Source organism: Pseudomyrmex gracilis, unplaced genomic scaffold (genome assembly GCF_002006095.1).
Source record: "Pseudomyrmex gracilis isolate BER0280 unplaced genomic scaffold, ASM200609v1 scaffold_95, whole genome shotgun sequence".
NCBI classification, from domain to species: Eukaryota; Metazoa; Arthropoda; class Insecta; order Hymenoptera; family Formicidae; genus Pseudomyrmex; species Pseudomyrmex gracilis.
In genome coordinates, this window is record NW_018020679.1 from 42,998 (window position 1) to 65,886 (window position 22,889).

The 22,889-nt window shown below is 37.5% G+C and overlaps 2 protein-coding genes and 3 non-coding genes across 17 annotated transcripts in view; 4 read left to right on the forward strand and 1 right to left on the reverse strand.

Moving 5' to 3' along the window:
• LOC109855675 (protein furry) overlaps nt 1-22,202 on the reverse strand; it is a 32,413-nt gene extending 10,211 nt beyond the window's left edge. For 2 of the 7 annotated variants that reach the window (XM_020430151.1, XM_020430145.1), the window contains exons 1-25: nt 19,704-22,202; nt 19,245-19,323; nt 19,139-19,183; nt 18,543-18,719; nt 18,283-18,467; nt 18,010-18,209; nt 17,703-17,912; nt 17,425-17,632; nt 17,195-17,332; nt 16,876-17,110; nt 16,375-16,778; nt 15,722-16,297; nt 15,499-15,634; nt 15,246-15,416; nt 14,976-15,165; nt 14,688-14,864; nt 13,669-13,815; nt 13,058-13,228; nt 12,830-12,979; nt 12,575-12,744; nt 12,206-12,477; nt 11,881-12,035; nt 11,518-11,681; nt 6,917-7,126; nt 2,181-2,317 (exon numbers count right to left, since the gene is read on the reverse strand). In XM_020430151.1, coding sequence (XP_020285740.1) covers nt 2,181-2,317; nt 6,917-7,126; nt 11,518-11,681; nt 11,881-12,035; nt 12,206-12,477; nt 12,575-12,744; nt 12,830-12,979; nt 13,058-13,228; nt 13,669-13,815; nt 14,688-14,864; nt 14,976-15,165; nt 15,246-15,416; nt 15,499-15,634; nt 15,722-16,297; nt 16,375-16,778; nt 16,876-17,110; nt 17,195-17,332; nt 17,425-17,632; nt 17,703-17,912; nt 18,010-18,209; nt 18,283-18,467; nt 18,543-18,719; nt 19,139-19,183; nt 19,245-19,287 — 4,671 coding nt within the window. In that variant the 5' untranslated portion in view covers nt 19,288-19,323; nt 19,704-22,202. The remainder of the gene's footprint in view (nt 1-2,180; nt 2,318-6,916; nt 7,127-11,517; nt 11,682-11,880; nt 12,036-12,205; nt 12,478-12,574; nt 12,745-12,829; nt 12,980-13,057; nt 13,229-13,668; nt 13,816-14,687; nt 14,865-14,975; nt 15,166-15,245; nt 15,417-15,498; nt 15,635-15,721; nt 16,298-16,374; nt 16,779-16,875; nt 17,111-17,194; nt 17,333-17,424; nt 17,633-17,702; nt 17,913-18,009; nt 18,210-18,282; nt 18,468-18,542; nt 18,720-19,138; nt 19,184-19,244; nt 19,324-19,703) is intronic. The other 5 variants (XM_020430148.1, XM_020430147.1, XM_020430146.1 and 2 more) reach the window with 5 other exon arrangements.
• On the forward strand, nt 1,340-1,412 carry Trnaa-agc. The gene has a single exon. It is a non-coding gene; the product is annotated as a tRNA-Ala (tRNA).
• Nucleotides 1,500-1,572, forward strand: Trnaa-agc. The gene has a single exon. It is a non-coding gene; the product is annotated as a tRNA-Ala (tRNA).
• On the forward strand, nt 1,653-1,725 carry Trnaa-agc. Its single transcript has one exon. It is a non-coding gene; the product is annotated as a tRNA-Ala (tRNA).
• On the forward strand, nt 8,088-11,482 carry LOC109855676 (FMRFamide receptor-like). Of its 7 annotated transcripts, none has more exons than XM_020430154.1 (5): nt 8,094-8,181; nt 8,432-8,739; nt 8,929-10,854; nt 10,939-11,137; nt 11,252-11,482. In XM_020430154.1, the coding sequence occupies exons 3-5, from the start codon at nt 9,964-9,966 to the stop codon at nt 11,374-11,376; spliced, it is 1,215 nt and encodes a 404-aa protein (XP_020285743.1). In that variant the 5' UTR covers nt 8,094-8,181; nt 8,432-8,739; nt 8,929-9,963; the 3' UTR covers nt 11,377-11,482. The 7 variants fall into 7 exon arrangements, with proteins under 7 accessions (XP_020285748.1, XP_020285743.1, XP_020285747.1 ...); XM_020430158.1 differs by having other exon boundaries at nt 8,099-8,739; nt 8,929-9,078; nt 10,043-10,854; XM_020430153.1 differs by having other exon boundaries at nt 8,099-8,349.
• Nucleotides 22,203-22,889: the final 687 nt, after the last annotated feature.

A 22,889-nucleotide genomic window follows, 5' to 3' on the forward strand; every position in this document is an offset into this window, starting at 1 on the left:
TAATCAATCTCCGTATCAAGTTTTAAATGTGATTTTTTTCGCAATATCAAGACACGACGAAAAAATCATCGCGATTGTGGATAATCGAGTGATAAGCAAACAACAGAAAAAAAAAAAGAGACATCTTTTTAGAGACGACGGATATCGATCGCACGCCGAGCGAACGTTCTGCCATTTAAACATTATTTTGAAAGCCACATCTCGATGATTAATGAAATCACCGAGAGATGATCATTGATAGGTGAACATCGTGCCAGGGATCGCAAGAAATAGCCATCAATCTTTCTATTCATATCGCAGCATGTTGTAATATTATTTTCATTAAAAAAAAAAAAAAAGATAAAAAATGTACGCGCGCAGAATTTTTGGCGCGAAATTTTTTGTAAACTTTGCGCGCTCTGTCGAAAATTGCATTTCCGACACAATTTTACTTTTTTTTCGCGTATTAACTTTTGTAGTTTTTTATTTTGTTCAATATTACCGTTTTTTTTTTTTACGTCGGTTTTACCGTTATATTTTTAGTAGAAATTTTATCGCACGTGCATTGGTGCAGCTGAGCCTTCCAGGATTTTTTGTCGGTTGCTTGCGCTTTGGTGTTAAACGTTCCCGGCAATCGCGTATTTGTTATTCGCAATATCGTTCATAAGTTTGCGCGCAGCTCTCTCTCTCTATTGCGTTTACCCGCAGAGGTATGCGTTTCCATTTCTCCCCAAATAATCGAGAACAAAGAGATTCCAGCGCGATTCCAAATCTGGAAAATCAAATTGTCATGAACATCCACACCGCGTGCTTGAACACATTCGCTGAAATCAACTCTCGTTTCTGAAACAATCAACTCACTTTATCTGAGCAAAATACAAAAAAACAAAAAAAAATAAAAATAAAAAAAAAACAATAAAAAATCCCGAATAACAGCTCAAGATAAAATGTACGATCAATAAACGTGATTTTCCAATCTCTGCATATGCAAAAAAATGCAACGAGATGAGAAAACCAGAGAATTTTCTTTGACGATATTTAAAGCTTCTACTCGGAAATAGACACTGACGTAGAGTTTCTTTACTTCGCAAATATCATGTGCTAGAATAAATTTTAGGATCTTTCAAGATTATATATATATATATATATTCTCTCTAAAAGTAGATCAATCATAAGACTCAATATAATTATATAGTACGGAAAGGAAGCTCTCTCTCTTCCACACACACATACACACACATGGGTTTGCGTTGTAAACCAACGTGAGAGAACATATCAAGGCGTTTTGAAATTCTCGAAATTTCCTGAAGTAGATTACCAGTATGAATTCTCACAATGATTATTAAAGTCAGAAGTAACAGGGGGCGTAGCTCAGATGGTAGAGCGCTCGCTTAGCATGCGAGAGGTACCGGGATCGATACCCGGCGCCTCCAAATTTTCTCTTTTGCACTTTCTTCTCTTTTGCAAAAGTGGATCAGAATCGTGATTCAAGTAGACTTCTCGAACGATCCAGATTACGAGGGGACGTAGCTCAGATGGTAGAGCGCTCGCTTAGCATGCGAGAGGTACCGGGATCGATACCCGGCGTCTCCAAAATCTCTTTTTTGATCCTTTCACTGAAAGTAGATCACTTGCGCGATTCATATTGATCTTGCGGTGGAACTGTATCAACGGGGGGCGTAGCTCAGATGGTAGAGCGCTCGCTTAGCATGCGAGAGGTACCGGGATCGATACCCGGCGCCTCCAATTTATTTTTCGTTTTGTTTTTCATTTTTTTTTTTTCTAACCGAGTTGTTTGCAATGTTGAAAATGCATCGAGAAAAAAATATTCAAGATACAGCGAGCGTTTAACTTGCAAAAGTGTTAAAAGCAATCTCCATAACGTGTACATTGATTTTTTTTTCTAAGCAACCTTCATTCAGAACCTTGAAAAAAGCTTTTATAATATTATTAATTTTAAAAACCACATTGCGCGCGAGAAATATCACGAGAAAAGTTTAATTTATAGACACTGCAAATGCGCCACAAAGTTACCTATTGTCAAAAATTTCAACAAACAAAAGGTAACAAATACTAATTACATCCTGACAACAAACATTATGATGAAAATCGTCAGAAACGCTTGAGATCTCGGAGCAAAATATAATTTACTGCAGCACTCTGCTAGAGCTAATTATCAGCTAATTATGAGCTTCAATAACCTGATAATAACTCAGTGGATTAGATGGTGGCGGTACATTGGGATCGACAAGTTCCATGTTATGCAACCAGGGTAGCAAATACTGCAACAGTAACTGTCGAACTTCCCTTCGAGCTGTTTGAAATCGGTGTGTAATTTCTGAAAAGAAAAAAAATACAAACTTATTAGTTCCAAATTTATCAGTTGCATCAGATAAAAATTGTCACGGTGATGATTTAAACGTTAATAACTGCACGTTAATAACTGCAATGCGTTCCACATGGTTTATTATCAACACAATTCTCGCTCGCGCGCGCGATATCAAATATTATTCAACACCAAATATTATTCGATATCAAATATTAATTTGCTACCGAACTTGCTGGAACTTTCATAAAACGAACTATGTAATGTAATATAATTATAATAATGAAACGCGCTGTGTGTTGCGTGTTGTTTAACATATATCTCACCATTAGTTATTAAATAAAACAGAAATGTTCGTTAATTACAAACTTTCGTATAAATTGATGTAGAATATATCTAGAATATATTATATATATAGAAATATTATATTGTAAAATATATTTAAAATATACTATATATAGAGATCGTATTAGAATTAGATTTGAAGTTATATCGCTTGTGATAACTGAGTGACACACATATTGTCGACACACGCTCTAATAACGACGATTAATTTATTGATTCATTAATTGGTTTCGCAGCACGTTAACAATTCCCTTTTAACAGCTTTTGAAATAATACACGCGTGTGTTCTATTAAGATTTAATTATTTTCACAAATATAATTTTGCGGTCGTGTGTGTGCGATGATAACGATATTATCTGTAAAATATACTCCGCAAATTGCAAAGAGAATTGGTTACAAAATTGGTTACAAAAGACAAAATCATCGACTTTAGAGAACAACCCAAAAGATGTTAAAAACAAGAATATATATGTATACACGTATATCCGGTCCAAGCTCTCGCGTAGAGTTTAATGAGACCAGATAAAATTACACGCATGTCGATACATTTAATAATTGAAAATCCTTGCAAATCTGCACGTATATTTTTTTAAAAGCGAAAAAGGATTAATAAAGGCGGAAAAATAGAATGAAATGTACATTTTACTTATGCAAATAAATTATTCGAGATACAAATTCTCTTTATATGAATTTCACATTACGAAGTTAATGAATAAAAATAACTGTTTTAAAAGTTATTCTTTTCACCTTTTTTTGGGCGTATTTTCCTCTCTTCTTATAAATTAATAACTTAATGAACATTTATATTTTACGGCCATTTTTTTCGCGTTACTTGTGTTTGTCTCTCTCTCTCTTTCTCTCTCTGAGTATCTCATTATCTCCACTAAATCTTCTTAGCAACGCTTGATATTTTTGTCTTATTAAACTCAGTCAGCTCGCTGACTCAAGATTCCTTAAATAGAATATTTTAACACGCGTAACACAATCCAGTACTCGTGCATTAGAGTTTTGTTTTGTTTTGTTTTGTTTTGTTTTGTTTTGTTTTGTTTTTTTTTTTTTTTTAATCTTGCTTTAACCCGAAAATATTAATTACAGCGGTACCAGCTCAACAAACAAATTTAATATAAATGGAATTTTTATTCGTTCTCTCTCTCTCTCTCTCTTTCCTTCTCTCACAAGCTGGAGTTTCGGGATAACTCCGATATTTGCGCCGCATAGGTCAGAGATAATAGAAGAAATAAAGGTAATAAACGCGCGAACACTTTGTGCCTTTACGTTGTATCCAGTAATGAACGATAATTTTATCTTTTGATTGTCGATATTAACGAAACCGTCATCAGTTCAATCGATTCGTCGAGCTTGCGATAAGTAACGCAGCCATTTATTATGTTTCTATTAAGTAGGTATAGAATTTTATTTGTCTCCAACATGTCGCAAATGATACTTGATAAATTAAGTTTTGTCGATAAATGCGATGCGTATGTTGAAGTTACCTTGTGTATTTTTTATTAATTCACATATGCCGCACAGATCGAGCGCACTTTCAATATTATTTCCTTTGGGATATCAAAATGTAACATGTCATTCGAGACACAACAGGATATTGAAACGGCACATTTGATATTTTCCTCTATCTTTGTAAATAACGTTCTTTTCTTCTATATCATTTTACAGTTCATAATGTCCACGTGTTTTTATTATTCATGTAACTGCCGTGTAATTATCTGCAGTTATTCAGACAACTCGCTTTATCGTCGCATCGCGACCTCGCGTAATCGGAGTTCAAATGTGGAAAATACAAATCCCATCAAAGAAACAATCGTAAAATGTATTTTACGCGACGGGAATTTTTGATAAAATTGCTGACGTAAATTTTAATTTTAGTTTTTTATTCCGTTCTCCATATTTGAGATCACAATACACAATAATTTCAAAAATAATTTTTTGTGAGGTTTTCTTTTGTAGAAACGACAACGCGCGCGAATGTCGGTCGATCAAAATGACTCGTGTAAAAACTCTCTTATATATTGCACCTAATAGCACCCTATTGGAGAGATATATTCATTAAGATATTTCTTGCAATCTGATAAATCCGCCGCTTGAATTCAATCGATGCGTTCAAATTTGTATTCTTGCCGCCGGGAGATAAGCTCATGATTTATACATGCTTTCTCCTCTAATATTGAACGATTTAAAATCAGTTTTTTAAACGATCATTATTTTAAGGAGAAACAGATAAGAGACTTGAGAAAAAAAAATTTAATTTTACATGTTGCCTAAAGTAAACGCGAAAATGTGAATTAAATCGGTCTTCGATCGTTACCGTATTACATTTTGCGCGTGAAATTAATGTTCTCAATTAACTTCATCAAAAGTATAATTAGCAATAATGTACGCACAGCGTACATTTTACTTCCTTTTATGCGTCGAGTGACTCGGACTTTTATTTATTTTTTTTTTTTATCTCTCATTTCTTCACATGCTGTACCGAACGCAATATCACAGTCAGAATTGATAAAACTGCAGTTTCATGTTACACCGTTCTCGCAAGCAAACTCGTTCGTTATTTCAAGCGCGTTAAATCAAAAGGATTTAACCAGTTACGGAAACGTGCGAGACAGTAATTCACGCAATAGAGTTAGTTATTTTACGTCAATCATCATCGCACTCAAACTTCCATCTCTCTCTATCTCTCTCTCTGTCTCTCTAACTCTTTTTATAAAACCTTTACTCCGTAACGTTGTCCACATCGCCGACACTGTGTCAGAGAATGCGTCATGAAATTAAAACAGACGACAGCAATTCTGCAAACGCGTTTTATGCAAACTTGGAAATGTCATTGCTAATTTCCAAGCTCATTAAGAGAAGCGGTAGTAGTTAAACGGTTTAATTCGCAAAGAGATTGGTCACGGTCAAAGCTCTTATACGAGTTTACAAATTTTAAGAAGCATTTTCCGCGAACTTCACCGCAACAACATGTTTTTCTTTGTTTTAAATAACTATTTTAAGTAAAACGTCCCAACGACATTATAAACAAACATTTATTAAAGAAAACAATTGTTAGATATGTAAATAATAAGTAACAAGTCTCAGAATTTTATAAATACTTTGTGGTAATTATTTCTCCGATAGGTCCGGCCAAGTGGCACTTGGTCCGGTCATTGAAATCTTTAGGTTTGTTTTATTTCCCTGCACCAATTCACGGTCCATTTTTTTTTTTTTTTTTTTTTTTATTCATATTAAAAGAAAAACTATAAACTCTGAACTAGTGCCAACTAGTTCAGGGAAATAAAACAAACCTTTTATCTTGGAAAAATAAGAAAACTTCTTAAAATACTCTTTTTTGTTTTCCTCGCCTGTAAATATTTTGACAAGAATCTATTTCTGGTTGTAGTGTTAAAACGCAAATCTGTCGATACCTCAATATTATTATTACACAGTATTGGAAACAACAACACGCCTCCCGGATAATACCTAATCGATGAGAACCAGTCGTGTGATAATTGTTGTGTGCGTTTATCATGTCTTGAATTACATTTGTGCACCGGACTATTCACGCATATATCTGAAGTGCGATTCTGTCTCAAGATCGTATTAAACATGTGTGTGTGTTTCGCAACACGCGAATAGCATATTCGACCATAAACGTGATTCCGCATAATCGCCAGTATCTTTGACTATTTCGTTGTGCGCGCGATTTATATGCAACAACAAAGGGTAACCGAGTGTCTTTGTGTCTCGGTTCCCTTTAATACGTGCAGTTGAACTTTGGACTGAGAAACAATTAATTGGTAAACCAAAAAGTTCGTAATTGGGGCTTTATCGTGGTCGTGCCAATTTACACATAGAGAATATGTATTGAATGCGATGATACTGAAGTTTCGGAACTCTAATGTAACGGTGATAAACATCATGATGTAACATATGATGATGGGGTCCCCATTAATTACAATTCATATTAAATATATTCAATAAATGATCGCAAAAAAATCTTCAGTTATTTAATTTTGTGTAAATTTTTTAAACACATTCCGTTCAAAACATGCACTTAAAAAATTCACAATATCTCTTACTTCTTCAATTACTCAAAAAAAAAAAAAAAAACAGTTTTCAATGCGATCTAATTTTAGTTCTCCCTCAAATTTTCTCTCTTGCAAAATGACTTCTCGACAAAATACACACATTGACGATAGTTTGGAATATAACGTAAAGCTTTCAGAGGATCGAGATTGAAAGGATCAATAAACAAAGTGGAGATCCACTTACCGCTAAACATCGGCATCGTAAGTTCCGGATGTAGTTGAGCCAGTTGACGTGAGAGGTACATTTGACTGCGGCAATAAGTCGTTGACAAAAGCACGTCCAGTGTGCCACCTCTAATTGTGCCGCCGGAGGAAATCTCACCTGCGGGATTACTCTGTTGACCCGGGCCGGAAGTCACGGTGGCTGTGGAACTTGCGAGGGGATCATTGTGCGCTGCAACAGAATGAAGTTTCAAATTGTTGAATCAACAAGAAAGTTCAACAGATTGGCTCATTGGCCGAGTTGTGTGGCTTCAGGAAAAGATTTCCATTTCAAAATTTCCACAATTTTCCGTAGAATTTTCTTTTCACGGAATTCTACTTTCATAATAATTATCATAATCAAACGTCAAAGACGAGATATGTTTTTGTGAGATTCAATGTTTTTATCAAGAATCAACTACAGATTTCTTGTGGAATCTCCACAATGGATACACAGCTTACAAGAAAAGTTTTATGAACTTTGTGAAAATTACGAATTTTCATTAAAAGATAGCAAAAACAAATACGGTAACAAGATAAAGGACGCAAGAAATACCTGTAAAACAATGTTGTGTAATAATTAGTACTAATAATTCTCGACAATATTTATTATATCGGAATGCAGAGACGCCAAGCGTAAAATTAATAAATTACTTTCGACAATAATTAACAATCTATAACTTTAAACAGCGTATTTACGTTATAAATTCCCAAATTAAGCACGTTTTGCACTGAATAAGCTCCAATAAGTCTCAACGCGCGTTCTGATTATATAAATGACGTATTATATAGATAGAAATAGCTTTTCGTCGGACAAATCTAACGCATGTACTCGTTAAACTAATTTATTAAATTAATTAAAGGAAACATATTTCCTTGCCAATATGTATTTTTTTTCATACATTACTTTTTGTATAAAAATAAATGTCATCTAAAAGAATGTGAACTTTTCAAAACTCTGATGATAAAAAAAAAACTCTCATGTTTTTCTGCGAAAGCAAAACGTGATATTAAAAATACAGATGAGCATTAATCGCGAAAACGAAACGTCTCGTTCGCGATATGACAGATTGATGCGCGCCGGGAAGAGGCGGGAATTTGTATATTGCCCCCGATGCGCAGAAGCCAGAATTCTCAATGCATCGGGCTTTATCAGAAATGGATGTGCCGGGCGTCTAGCAGAAATAGCTGAGCCGGCATTCGAATACGTACTTGGAAAGTGTAACAAGTTAGTGCTCGAAAGTCAAAGTGCGTGCCAAACATTAATAGTTGAAGTAAAAGTATCCTTGTTATTAAAAATTTGATGTTACACAAGTTTCATCTCGTTTTCTTTTCTTTGAAAAATAAAAATAAAAACAAAACAAAACAAAACAAAACAAAACAAAAAAAACTATTAACGCGTGTTGCAATCATTATGTAATGATGAATCTATTGTGTGGCGATTATTTACTTGCTGCTAAATTCGATTGTTAAAATGTAAATCAAGGATTTATTATAGACACAATAATTAATGCGTGAGTCTGAACAAAGAGATATCAAATCTTGCGCATCGACAATGTCACGTGACGCAAAGAGTCCTCGTTTATTTCTGAAACGACAATAATGTACGTGATATTAATGGCTTTACTGGTTTCTATATATACAAATACATCAACGGTCAAGAGTGTTTGGAGAGTCAGTTAAAAGAAGCTTTCGTCACAGTTTCATAAAAGCGTCTGCAAAATCCGGACATCAGCCTAGATAGATTGCGACCGCACAAATCTCTCGCAAATATATTATTTATTTACTTTTACCTCAATTGAACAGGTACGCATTCAATTGTCGTTGATATTACGAAGCGCGGAACTTCTTCCGCGACTACTTGAGATGTTAAAAAGTAAATTTAATAAAATGTTTTTTAAACAATTTAATAAAATGTTACATATTTTTTTTCTTGTATTTAGCGAACAGTTAGAAAATGTTTCCTTAATTCTGCTATTTTTTCAATATTTTCAGATAGCCGAAAGAATCACGAGATTTCAAAAATATCCCAGAACTTGTGTTTATTCGTCTCACATATAAAATTTGTTTAAAAAGAGAATTATAAATTAAAAAAAAGAAAAACACATTTGAAGATATCAGATTCGCCGTGTTTATTTTCAGCATGTAAGTATCGTATGACAGTGTAAACGTCACTAGCGAATGTTAGTTTAACAACGCATCTTCTACGTAATCGTGTGCACTATAATTTATTCGCGATTAAAAGAGCTGGTTATTGCAAGATTGCAAATCAGATCGGGATTATTTGCAATAACGTGTACAAGACACACAGATAAGAATTTTCTTACTGTCATCGTATAATCGCACACGTAAGATAGTTCCAATTTACGACGAACCAAATGTGGAGGAAAAAGAAATCATTAGCAAAATTTTGCGTGTAAGTCAATGCAATAATAAAGTGAAATTTTATTGCAAGCAAATCGTGCGTCCAAACATATCGCAATCGCGACAATCAACAGAGTTGACGCGCAATGACGCTAATGATTTGTTAACGTATCTAGTGCAAGGAGGATTTCCTCATACGCGTGCGATAAGTGCGCGAAGCAAATTCCCTCCATATGTGTTTTTCATAAAATGATAGAGATAATGCATTTTTTTTTTCTAATCTAATGAAGCGCGATATGAAACACAAAGTACTTGAGCTCGATCGAGCGATAATGAATTAATTGATCGGAATGTCACTGGCTTTATTCTCGTTTCTTTTCTCAATAAGTAGGTCTGAAGATAGTGAGATGCATAAATTAATTGAGAAGCACAAAAATATCAAGACGCGTATCTTCTTATTTGTTCAAAATGTAAATCACAATTCTCCAGGCGCTTTTGATTTTCAACGTCAAGTTGCTTTGCAGACGATTCGAATGTTTTCTTTACTGTTTCTCTGAAAATAAAATTTTCGTTGAAGTTTGGAAACGACGCGACCAGTTTACATATATCTCTTTCCGTATTGAACGTACCAATTATGACGCTCTTTCAGGTCATTATGCATGACGCATGTTGTTATGTGTCGCACGCTCGGCGCGATTATACCGCTTTTTGCTTTTCTTTTCATTGATGACAGTTAACATACTAGACAAGAAATCAACGAGAATGATCGAGGCGAGCAACAGCACGAAATGGATCGACCAATTTCTTTTGTTCCTCCAACGGTATTACACGCCGATTCTTGTACATCTTGGTCTGCTGGGCAACTGTCTGTCGATGTGCGTGTTCTTCGGCACGAAACTACGTTACGCCTCGTCTAGCATTTACTTGGGCGCGCTAGCAACAAGCGATAGCGGCTACTTGATAGTAGTCTTCGTTTCCTGGCTCACTATAGTGAAAATAGAACTGTTCAATCAGCCGGGCTATTGCGAGTTCTTCACTTTCTTAGGCCACGTCTTTTCCTTTCTCAGTGTGTGGCTTGTGGTGGCCTTCACTGTCGAGCGATACATCGCCGTCAAGTGGCCGCTTCGTCGTAGGTCCTTGTGCACGGTCGCTCGAGCGAGGATTGTGGTGATCGGGTTAACAGCATCGGCGATTTTTCTATGCAGCCCGGTAATCCTGTTTTGTAAATCGAACACCGTACGCAACATGACTCGGTGCGACTTGGACAAGGACTGGGCGTTCTGGGCGAACATTTACAACATCAGTGACACCGTCATAACGTTTGCCGTGCCACTGACTATAATAGTGATCTTTAATACTCTGATAGCGCGCAACATTTACAAGTCCGATCACATACGAAGAACTATGACTATCGAATCCACCACCTCAAGCGACAATCAGAATCCTCGGGACAGGATACCACAAACCAAAGTTACGAAAATGCTCTTGATTGTTTCGAGCGCGTTCTTTTGCTTCAACATGCCTTCGTGCGTCTTCAGGCTGATCGGGTTTCTTTACGTACGTATATAAATATTTATAAGACGTTGAAAAAAAATGTTTTATCGATTGATTTACCATACCTGTACAATTCTGTAAATTCAGGACAGACAACACTTAACATGGCTCTTTCGGGCGCAACAACTAAGCTATCAGATATATACCACGAGTTTTGGCATAAACTTTGTTCTTTATTGCGTAGGCGGGCGAAATTTTCGCAACGCAATGATTCGCATGTTCGTAAAGCATTCAGATAGAAGAAGAAACGGAACTCTTTTGCACATGACTAATCATGGAAGAAGTTGTAAGTACTTCATTATCTAATGAGCATTTACGTGATGTTTACAAATAAATTTAATGACTAAAAAAAAGTTTTCTTCGATATGAGATAGAAGTTCACATTGTTTTTTTCTTTTAGTTTCAGATTCTACACGTAGATACAGTTCGACAAAGCGACCGCATTTCGATGAACAACCGAAAGACGCTCAAGAAACACAAAAGCTCTCAACGACACCAGACGAAAAGCCTCCAATAAACGAATAATACAAAAACATTAAATTTATTGTGAATATTTAAGTGAACAAGTGTCACAATAATGCGTGTTACAAGTGAACAATCAGAAAATATATACGACACACCGTGACAGTATTATGAAAAAATAAAATTAAAATTATAAAAACTTACCAGCCTCTAGTTCCGTAGCCGGAAGTGGTCCCACGTTACCAAAGAAGCGTTGATCGAGCAACTGAAGAAGTTGAAGCGCTGCATCGTGAACTGGAGCTCGTGGACATCCTGTATTCATTAGAGTAACATTGATGACACTCGTGTAGTGGTCACAAGGATATTCTCTGAAAAAGAAAATGAGAAATACTTCTTCACATGTTGCTCATATGTTACCGTGTTACGTCAATACAGAGAATCGTATATCTCGCGTATATCTCGCGCGATTCTTGTTACATATCTCATTTATTTCTACTCGATAAACACACTTTTATGTATAATGTACTTAATAAATTTAAGACAGAAGATTTCTTATCACATACACACCTGGCACTGAAGATTGTCGCCAAAGCGAGAAAGCAGCCATCGGCAACTTGCGGCGCACCGGTGTAACATCGATCCACTACCCAATCCAAAAGTGTGCCAATATCAGGATTTCCCTCGAGAAGTAACACCACAGTTTCACGCGCAAGTGCATAGATCTGAAATAAGATATGTAAAATGTATTCGTCAAAACGTCCTAGTTCTGTCAATGTATCTAATGAATGAATAATGAGTTCGATTTACAGTTTTCTGTGATTTTGGAATATTAAGAAGAAAGTGTTCATGGAATATCTTTCACAGACTGTCAGAAAAATATTGCAGAATTTACCTTTTCGTCTTTACTAGCTAGTAATAAGTCCAGCCATTGATACAAGATCGCTCCCTCTTCCGAGAGCGACTGAGGATTGAAGCACGATCCGCAACAGAGTAATCCGCTCATAGCTTGCAAGGCCGAAAGTTGCAATTCGGTGCAAGATTTTTCTTCCTCTTGCAAGGACGATGTGGTCGTGAGCGGTCTGCCGTAAACACCGGCCCAACTAGCAAACAGCATGAATAAATTTCTTCTTAAATCCCTCTTCAGCAAGGTGTAACATGTTTCCACTGAAAAAAAAACACGAGATGAAGGTAATAATTAACCAGCTAATGACACATGTAAATATTTTCTAAACAAAAATATATAAAATAAAACCTTACTTACATGAGAAGCTCTTGATCATTTTTCTAATAAAATTGCAGAAGTGTAACTTGATGTCTCGTACTGCGGGTGCTTCCTTGTCGGTCTCATTTTCAAGATAGATGCGAGCGCCATCTATATACTCGACGAACGTTGGATGTAAAGACTGTGTCTCGCGATCTAATACCGCTGGACTGAAAAATATATCCCAACAATTTTGTGAGTTTAGTTTTGCAATTATTGACAAAAAGAAAAAAAAAATAAAACGATGTAACTCACCAGATTCCGAATGTTCCGTACTCGGCGATTAATTCCAACACTCGTACCAGCTGCAGTCTCAATGCGTCGCGTCTTCTTCGTCGCCTCATATTCTCCTGCTTTCGATCAACTGCCTCGCGGATGTAAGGAACTAGTTCTTCCATGAAATCCCTGCAACGAGTAGATCGTCGAGAATCGTTCGTCATCTTGTTAATCTAATTCAAAAGTTTTAGACAGAAGAATATTTACTTCAGAGCATCGGCGTTTACTTTTCCGATCGCCTGGACCGCAGCATCCCTGACATCGATGGCCTCGCATCTCAGCAGAGGTACGGTCAACTTGTACAAAGCTGCAGGACTGGCGTTCGTGCCCGGCGATTTGTTGTCACCGCGTTCCGCGGACAGACTGTCCGGCGACGAGCTGTAAAAGTGAAGTTGTTGCGTTTCACCACTTCTCACATATCCCCAGTCTTCGTAAACAAAGATTTAAAAACTCATAAACAGTGCGTTCAAATAACGGTCAACAAAGTTTAGGTCTCGCAAAACAAGCGATCGGGAACGGTCGTAAGGCAAGATAAGGCGAAGAGAACACGCAAGTTCAAGAGAAAAAAAGAAGACTGTTAGGCCGGCAAGAGCGCGAAGCTAAAGTTTGATGTAAAAAAACAAAAAAGAAAAAAAAGAAGATATCAATTTGTGCTGCATCAGGAGGAAATAAAAAAAAACAGGGAAAAAGAGATTCAAAAAGTGGAAGATCATGGTGCGAGTTACCAACGACCGTTTAAATCCCGGGTGACATCGAAGGAAGCGTGGTCGTTTCGTTTTTTTTTTTGTTTTTTTTGCGATTGTTAATCTCAGGCTCACCTGGTACGTTTGTGCCGGGTGTAGATGCCGGAAATGGACGGTACAGAGAATCGGCCCGGCAGGGTCTGCGCCCCGCCGAGATTCTCCAGGCTCTGACTCAACTCCTTACTCATGCACAACACACCAAACTCCACCGTATGCTGACCACTAGAGTATGCAATACAGTGTACCACCAATGCTCCTTGTATCAGACATTATTTACTGCTCAGAGACTACTACTCTAATATCCAGAGTGAATGAGAGGGAGAGATAGAGAGAAAGAGAGATGTACGAGACACGAGTACGACAAGAGAAAGCATGCGTAAGATGTTGCGAAAAAATAAAAGCGTAATGTAAATGTGCACAGAAAAAAAGGACAAGAGCAAATGTGGATCCCGCTCCCGAGTGCAAAGCGCGAGTTTGATATAAATTGGCGCCGGTTTATTTGAGTTTAATCTTATAAAGATTGTAAAGTTTTCTAACAACTGGGATGTGAAAAATAACAATTGGAGTAAAAGATATCACACATAAACTATTTTATCAAATTTTGTAAAATATTATTACGACTCATACTATTAACATTTTTCGAAACAAGTATGCGAATACACGTGAGATACTTTTGTGAACCAAATATGACCCAACACCAATTAATACCAAATGATATTGACCTTATTCCTAGTGATTTATTTTTTATAAATATACATTTAAAGCTCTCTAATGTATTACTATAAACGTGAAACTTATATAATTATCAAGAATTTTATTGAAACTTCCTATCGAACTAACGCAAAGACAAGTCGTGTGCATCGCGTGTCTCGATGCAGATGTATTTGAATGAGATATTTTTTATTTATTGTTCGAAACGTTAAGTTCTACGAGTTGCAGCGAGTACAGCAATGCACGCGTACTTTATCGAATGATATATATAATAAGCACGAATGAAATTGAAAAACTATTAAAAAGTAAGATAATAACAATAATAAGAATATGATATAATATGATATATGAATGTCTATGTTTAGTACATTGTGCCAACTTACCTGAGACTCAGATCTGGACTGGCGCATCGAACAACCGGATTCGGTACGGGCGGCACAACTCTGTACCCGAAAGTCAGATAATTTTTCCATATGTGCATGTAAACATCTCTCTCGTTCACCGGTTTTCTCACAGCCGTCGAACTTCTCAATAACGAAGCTCGGTTGTCATTTACCGGACTGTTGTGTGTAAAATAATGAAGATTCGAATCATATCTCGAGATGTGTAAATTCATATCTAATATAAAAAAAAAAAAAAAAAAAGTTGTGATTGCAAAAGCTTGATCTTACGTGGGATCCACTACTGAGAACAGAGAATTTATGCGAGTGAAGACAATGGGCCAAGAATGAGCAACGGCGTTCGGGCATAGCGTGAGTACTCGATCTTTTTCCAGAAATGCAAACAAACAGCTAGCCCACGGATCAGCTCCGTTTAGATTAAGTGACGAAGAGCTCTTGGTGCTGTTTTCGTCGTGAAATCCTGCGAGATAAAATCAGTGTTATGTAATAACTGTAACATCTGGTGATCTACATATAGCAAAAAATATATATCGCAAATACCAGCTGTCCAAACACAACTACTCCTGTCCGCTATCCATTGCAGATCCACGTTAGACGTGGATGCGGCGGCAGCTTTTTCAGCTGGCGGCAACATGGGATAACATTTCTCCAAGACGGCGGGACAGCAAGCGTCAATTACGTCGATAACAGGTTGATCATCTTCAGGTCCTCCTAAAAACAAGAAGATAACAAATGTGCGCAAAACATACGTACATACATCTTGTAATAAATGTAAAATATAAAAAAAAATTACCCAAAGTCTTTAATAAAAGCTTAACTTCCCGCAGAATGTGAACAGCCAGTCGTCGAGGATAAAGACGACAGTTGCACAGCATAACCAAGGCGAAACCTTCGACCAAATAGAATATGTTTGACACAGATTCTACTTTCTGTAAATGAGAAATCACATAAAATTTTATGCACATGTTGTCACTTATCAGTTTTATTAAATCAATATAACAAAAATCAATACAGACCTGTCCTGATTCGCATTTTTTCACGCCAACGTCTATTCGCGTACTCATCCGTGTAGTATCCACCGATTGTTCTTTAGACCTTATACTAGGACTTGTTAGCGCGTTTTTCCAACTAGTCAGCAGTTGCAACAACATTCTCAACCCGTTGTCAATGAGTTGCGGGAATGTGTCTTGCACATCCCTGGCTAAGAACTGCGTGAATCCAAGTACAACGTCTTGCCGCCAATCGGGGAAATCTAACACCAGAGTTTGCAGACTCTGATACGCCAAAGCGCGCAATTCCTCGTCCATATGCACTGTCAAACGAGCCAATAGATCCACCAATTCCGCTCCGGTCATCCCATCGGGTATCAGTCGCGGAACAGCGGCGACGCAAGTGCGGAAGAGATCTATTCGAGGCTTGCGCTCCCCAGTGATCATCTCGTCCGGCTCCTTGTTCATATTCTGAGTGCTGGTCATCATGAGAGGTCTGCCATAGTGAACGTCCAACGCGCGCAAAATGTCCACAAACACTCGGCGCACGTGCGGGAAATACGAAGACATTCCTATGCTTCGTGCGGTATCTTCCGTCAGCATCTAAATATCAACACGTTGAATTATTTGAAACGAATACTACGAGTTTTTTAAACGCGTAAAAATTGCGTCATATATACCTTGTTCAGGAACGTCTTTTTAACACGCATAGTGTTTCCGCTCGGCAATACACCCATGGTACGCGGCATTGGTGGCTCTCCTTCCTTCTGTTGCAAACTATCGGCTACAACGAGAAACGCTCGAAGACCGATGCTCATACGTTCGGGCGTTAAAATGATCTTCACCGGTCGTCCGACGGACAGCAAGTCAAACACAATCTCACGCATCGCGAAATCCAATCGTTCTTGCGCGATGAACTGAATTATCTTGACGAAAATGTTCAGTGGCGTATCTCGCGGCACCACTGCCTTTGATCCTTTGGGAAACAAAGAATTTACTATGCTCTGCAGTCTGCTCTGCGTGGCCGAATTGCTCTCGCACTTGATTCGTATCATGTATACCCAGAGCAAACGGTACAAAGCCTCTGTACAACAAAATAAACACAAAAAGTATTTTTTATAGTCTTTTCGAAGGAGGAAGAGAAAATAATGTATACAGTGTAAAAGTAGTTTCGATCATACCTAATGCAACTCGACACATTTTCGGGTCGCGATTCTTCAAGTGGGACAAACACATAGCTAAAAAGTAATGCCAATTTTGTAAAAAGAACGTTTTCTGACTGACGCAGAGCAAGCAAGTTACTAGTGGAAAGAGCGCCAGTCTGTGCTTGGACTTCGTGCACATGTCCAGTGTTGTTGAATACAGCATTTCCACGAAGTTTTTCAGGCACGGCACGTTTACTTCGTTTTTCACAGCCTAAAACAAAATCAAGGCAACAAAATTTAGATTACATCGAGCAATAATGACAAAACATTAGATTTTTGTAATGAGAACACTTACAGCAGCAACAGGAACAAGTATCTCAACGAATAGACCAGCCAGAGCGTGCTTGACATCTTTGTCCTTCACTTCCAGAAAATATTGAGCGCATTCTTGCATAAATTGAAATGATGCCTCGAACTCCTCTATCGGTACCATCTAAAATTAGTTTTCAAGAATACATAAAATTGAAAAATACGATTGAATAATCTAAAACTTTTTGTTTTTTATGTTATCAGTCTAATAATTACCTTAACTCGGAAAAACTTCATCCCCATCAATAAGGAAATAATACTCTGTGTAGTGTGAGGACCTGGTTCTTTAGCTCGTAATTCTTTCAGTTCCACCATAAAACGTTTTCTAACTGACATAAATCTGGATTGCGCCAGAACTCCGATTACTTCAGCATAAAGATCAGCAATAATGTGAATATTCGCTGCATTCGGTTCGTTTTGTATGCTAAACATTTTTAGAAATTGTTAAATTTTGTCCTCGTGTGTAAAATCATTTCTACTGAATCAATTCTCACCCTTCTCTATATTTAAAATGTTTGAAAGCGATGTTTTCTATGTAAGTTACTAGATCTTCATGCCCGGGATGAAATGGCAACTGGCGCAAAACCTCAATCAGCATCAAGCAAAATATGAATTCCACAGCAAGATCTCTACGCTCTTGCAACAGGTCTGCCTCGCTTCTTTCAACCGTCTCTACACTACCTGATACTATGGTGTACATAATGCTGGAATAATAGATTGTTTATTGATATCTTTATAAAAATTCATTATATATTTTTTTTTTTTTTTTTTTTTTTTTTTTTTTTTTTTTGTCTTTTTTACCTTTTTCCCTTCTGATCTTCTTTTCCAGGAGCAGGTTTCTTTTGATCACCACCTTGCTCCACAAGCTGACGTTCGTACCAATTAAAGAGAGCTTTCAATATCGATGGCAAGCAATGTTCGGCAACCGAACCAAAAGCTGATAACAGTTGATCGAATTGTAAATCTTCCCCTCTTTGCAAAACTTTAGACAATTGTTTTTCCTGAAATTAATATATCGATATATTCAAATAGTGTCTCTCTTCAACTATATAACAAGTTTCAATGATTATTTACATGTTCTGTCATAACAGCTTCCATCTTCTTCTCTGCCTGTGAAGTAAATTCTGCGAACAGAATACGCATCACATATTCTCCCGGTCTTAGATCCATGTCTCCTATTTGTTGTGGCTTCACTGTTTCCTTCTGAGCGCCCCAAGGTAACACCACGGTTATCGCGCTAACTCTACTTGAACTTGACTCTAAACGTGATACAAATATTTACGTTTGTGCACACACTTTATTTAATTTCATCACTTTGTAACTTAAAAACCTACCATTACCAGACACCGAAGTACTGGCAGTATAAATACTGACAGCATCGCTGCTTTCCCCCTGCGTAGTTCCATGAACTGTAAGAAGCTCTTGCATAGGTTCGAGAGCAGCTTGCGATGTTGATTCCACTGCTCCCTCATGTAATCCTTCGCTATGTGTTGCCCTTGCTTCTAAGGCTTCTGTAAAAGTACATAAGCTTGCTATTTCTATCTATTGCAAATCCATTTTTATCACTGTCTAGGCTGCTATACTGTGTTATATATAAAATTTATACATCTTTTCATTTTTTAAAGATATTGATTTTTAAACAAGAGATTATTAGATTTTTTAAATTGTCTGTTATATCATTTGTTAAGTAATATTACATAAAATTGAGAAGTTTTTTTTTTAATAAAGTGACTATATAAATTACAGTAGATTAAAAAATGAAACCTTATTTTATAACGTAACAAATACCTCTTACAACACACACTAACTTAATTATATCAAGCTTGATATATCTAACTTTATAAAGATATATGAAACATATATATATACATATATATATATATGTTTAATATATACACATATATGTACTATATATAATATTAAATAATACCTGTCTGGGATTCATTCCCTGTGTTCCCAGGTTGAGTCTCTGCACCTTTAAAACATATAAACTTATTAGTTTGTCATACTTATAAAGTAAAATTTGGATAACTAACCTTCAGTCATGTTGCTGACTTTTGACTCCTCTTCAGGCACCATTTATATATCAAATATCATCATAGTACAATTATATATCTAAAACAATTGTCAAATTTACACATGTTAATCATAAGTTTTATAATATGTTGTGTGTAACATCATAGAGAATTATTAAAAAAAATTAATTTAAAATTTATCCTAACATTAATAGTGCGTCGCTAATGTTTTACATATAAATAAAAACATGTTCTAGCGAATAATAAATACGTATACGTGTAACGCACATAATTAAATTGAAAATGAACAGAGAAAATCCCAATTAGAGTGACTGCCATTTATAGACCGTGTAACGTAACGTTTCAAACGCGTGAGCTTCGGATGGAAAAAGGATACACTTTTGCGAGATTACATCCGGAATAATTACCAAAGTCGGCTATTTTTAATTAACGCGCAGTATTACGCGAAAACGCACGTACATACATACGATGCCATAACCTGGGTCACGTCGCATTGTCACAAAGCTGTATGAGATCACGGAGTCACTCGCTGCAATTTCGCGCAAACGTCATCTCGTCGATCTAGCGTGTTCACCTGACGTTACACGTCAACGCGCAATATTTCGTATTACACACGTGAAACGCGATCGCGAGTCCAACGCGTTGCCGACGACGGCTCGAAAATTCCGGCTCGAGATATTTCGCTTATTCCGCACATCAAAGCAATAACAACTCCTGTCCTGTTTGGTCTTGTTCTCTTGCTTCCGTCTTTTTTTGTACGTGAGTTTTCTTCACTGTGCGCCGTCAAAACACCAGATAGCGTTGAATCGTGTGTTCCAATGTTCTGCGTTCGAATGCCGTACCAACAGAGTTTCTCGCGCCATTGTTTAAATATTCAAAATAATGGACGAGCTTCACGGTTGCTTCTCGCAGCACGAAATGTTGCAAGAATATTACTTTGCAAGATTGAAATATTTCTGAAATATTGCGATATTCCTGAAAGATTGTCACAACATAGATGTGTCATTGCAAACACACGTTTCCGCAATTAATACAACGTTTATTTTTATATATTAGTGTTACTTCCGAGAATATTATCTACAAGAGCACAACAAAGTGTACTTCTACTTAGAAATAACACTAAAATCACATTTGATGTCAGTAAGACATTTTTTTAAAACAAAACTCGCTAAGATACACGTGACATTCATGGAAAATGAAAAACCTATTATATATACTTTTCTGTCTGTCTGTACATACTCAGCATACTTAAACATTATGTAAGTGTTACGTATACTTCTGTGTATTTAAATATCGTTTGCATATGTATATAACTTATCAGGGACAACGAAGTTCGTTGAAAGCGATCGCGAAATAATATTATCAGTCAATAAATTCTTAAAATCACAGAGACGTAATGATTCATCGATTAATATAAAATATATTTAATTTACAATACGACACGCATACATACGCAATAATTCATATATAAAATCCTTCCCCATTTGTATTTAAATCGAGAAAAGCTAAACACGGGCAACTTTTTTTTTTTTGTCATTTTTGAGAGTCACGTGTGACTCTTCAAGCGACGCGTTTTCGCAATCGGGCGAGATCTCAAGTTCGCAAATGATAATAAAACCGTTTCTCAAGTGCATTGACCATTCGTCGGGAAATCGTTTGCACACTGGTGGTTACGCAGCGGTCTACGCACCAAGGTCGCCGCTTAATCCAATACGCGACATTTGAGAAGCCCGCGTTCTATCTCTTTGTGAGGCGAGGTGATAACGATAAGCTCGCGTTGCATACTCAGACTAACCACGCGCTTCTACGTAAATAATTGGAAATTATCGCTTTTTTTTATCAACTTCCTCGTCTTTGTGTTATCAGCTCCGATATCTGTCGCCACAGACGAAAAAGTATTTTCTGTTACTCTTTTTTAGATGACCAAGACGATACATGTTTTTTCCTCAATCCAACGTGATCAATCTTCCTGAAAACTTTTTGACAAAATTCTGGTTCTTAATTTGTATAAATTTTTTTACCGTGTAACGTAAAACTTTCTCATTCCACGTTGTTCCCATTATTATCTTATCTTATAATTGTGACGTAGACTTTTGTTCTACAACACCGCAGCGAAGTGTTCTCCTAAAAGATAAAAAAACAAAAAAAAAAGTGCGATATAAATCTAACAACGAACTGTCAGATATCCAGAGAGCTGTAAATAAAACTTGAAATGAAGATGGAGATAAACAGTAGACGCGAGATGAAGTTGCAGATAACGTCATTCATTTGGTTGTAATTTTGAATGAAATCTAAAGTAAAATTTCAAAATTCTCGTCGCGGTGTAAACTAGTCGTTACTTGATGCCAAGAGATTTGAAAATTAAATAACAACAATATACAAATACACTGACCTGCAACACTTTTGTCAAGCATCTCAATCTAAGTCTACTCATAATAAATTGCACGCAAAACCGTGTACGCACGTTTTCTCTCTCTCGCATCAAATTCTCCTTCTAGCTCTCTCAATGGTTTTTAACATCCAAGAATTGTCGTCCTCGCTAAGTTCGTTCCGCATTTGCTCGCCGCTCAAGGACAATGTCAAGTATAGTTTGAATCGTAATCGAGGCGTTCGGATCTGATCCAAGCTTCGATCGAAAGGTCGGCAAGATACACATACACGTTCACCGCCACGAAGATACTCGGGTCAGCGGTGTGTGACGTTGTCGCACACGCACACACGCGGAATCAGTGCGTGAAACCGCCTTAGAGTATCGGGCACGCGCGTTGCGTGTGGTCTCTCTAATAGTATACACACCTGCCGCGTTTTACGCGTCGCGTGTGTATACGGCGAGGGACAGCTGATTTTAGCAACGTCGTCTATATTCCGCGAGCAAGGTTCGTTCGTTCGCGCGCGCCCGCGCTCTTTGTAACGCGTGGCCGCCGTGCTGACATAGGGTGTATAAATACATCGCTTTTGACGTTACTCCATTGAACTCTGGCGCGTCTCCCCGCAACGCGATGGCCGCGAGCCAGGGTTACGCAAGTCACGCGCCCCGATGACCCCCTTCTTCCTCGGGAAGAGAGTGCGTGACCTTGGCTGCGTCCCGTTCTTGACAAGACGCGCGCGTTTGCCCGCGAGCTATCTCTGCTGACACTTGAACTGTGTGTGTGAGAATTCCCTCGAAGAAAAGTTCAAAGAGAAACGCTTTCAGCCGATCGTCTCTGTGTAATCACATGATTGGCCGCCATTATAAATCTACATAAATTGAATAATAAAAATGGCGGTAAAGATAAGTTGAGAATTGCACACGTACCTGTACAAAGAGGGGAATAAAAGTTTCGGTCGTCGAAACATCGTGTTGTATACATTCGGGAAACAAACAGGAAATGCGCTAAATAAGGATTGTTCTCACCGTCGCTCTTTTCTCGGTCGTACCCTACGATACCGCGAAGCAAATAACGAGTAAAGCGCGACCGGCGGGGAGAGGAGGAAGCGAGGTTTCCCGCCGTCGCGCTTCGTAATTCTTCGTAATAATCCGATTGTTTCCGAGATCCGCGACGCCGTCGCGGATAGGCCGATCGCGGCCGGACGCGACGTAAGCGGCGGCGCGAGAAGCGACGACGTTCGAACGCGCGCGGGAAAATCGGCCTGGTCGTGAAAGCG

Bases quoted from the DNA above. Each gene is read 5' to 3' on its own strand.
- LOC109855676 (XM_020430154.1), top strand. From the start codon at position 9,964: ATGTTGTTATGTGTCGCACGCTCGGCGCGATTATACCGCTTTTTGCTT. The intron at 10,855-10,938 runs GTACGTATATAA...CTGTAAATTCAG, and splicing joins GGCTGATCGGGTTTCTTTAC to GACAGACAACACTTAACATG. The intron at 11,138-11,251 runs GTAAGTACTTCA...TTTTTCTTTTAG, and splicing joins GACTAATCATGGAAGAAGTT to TTTCAGATTCTACACGTAGA.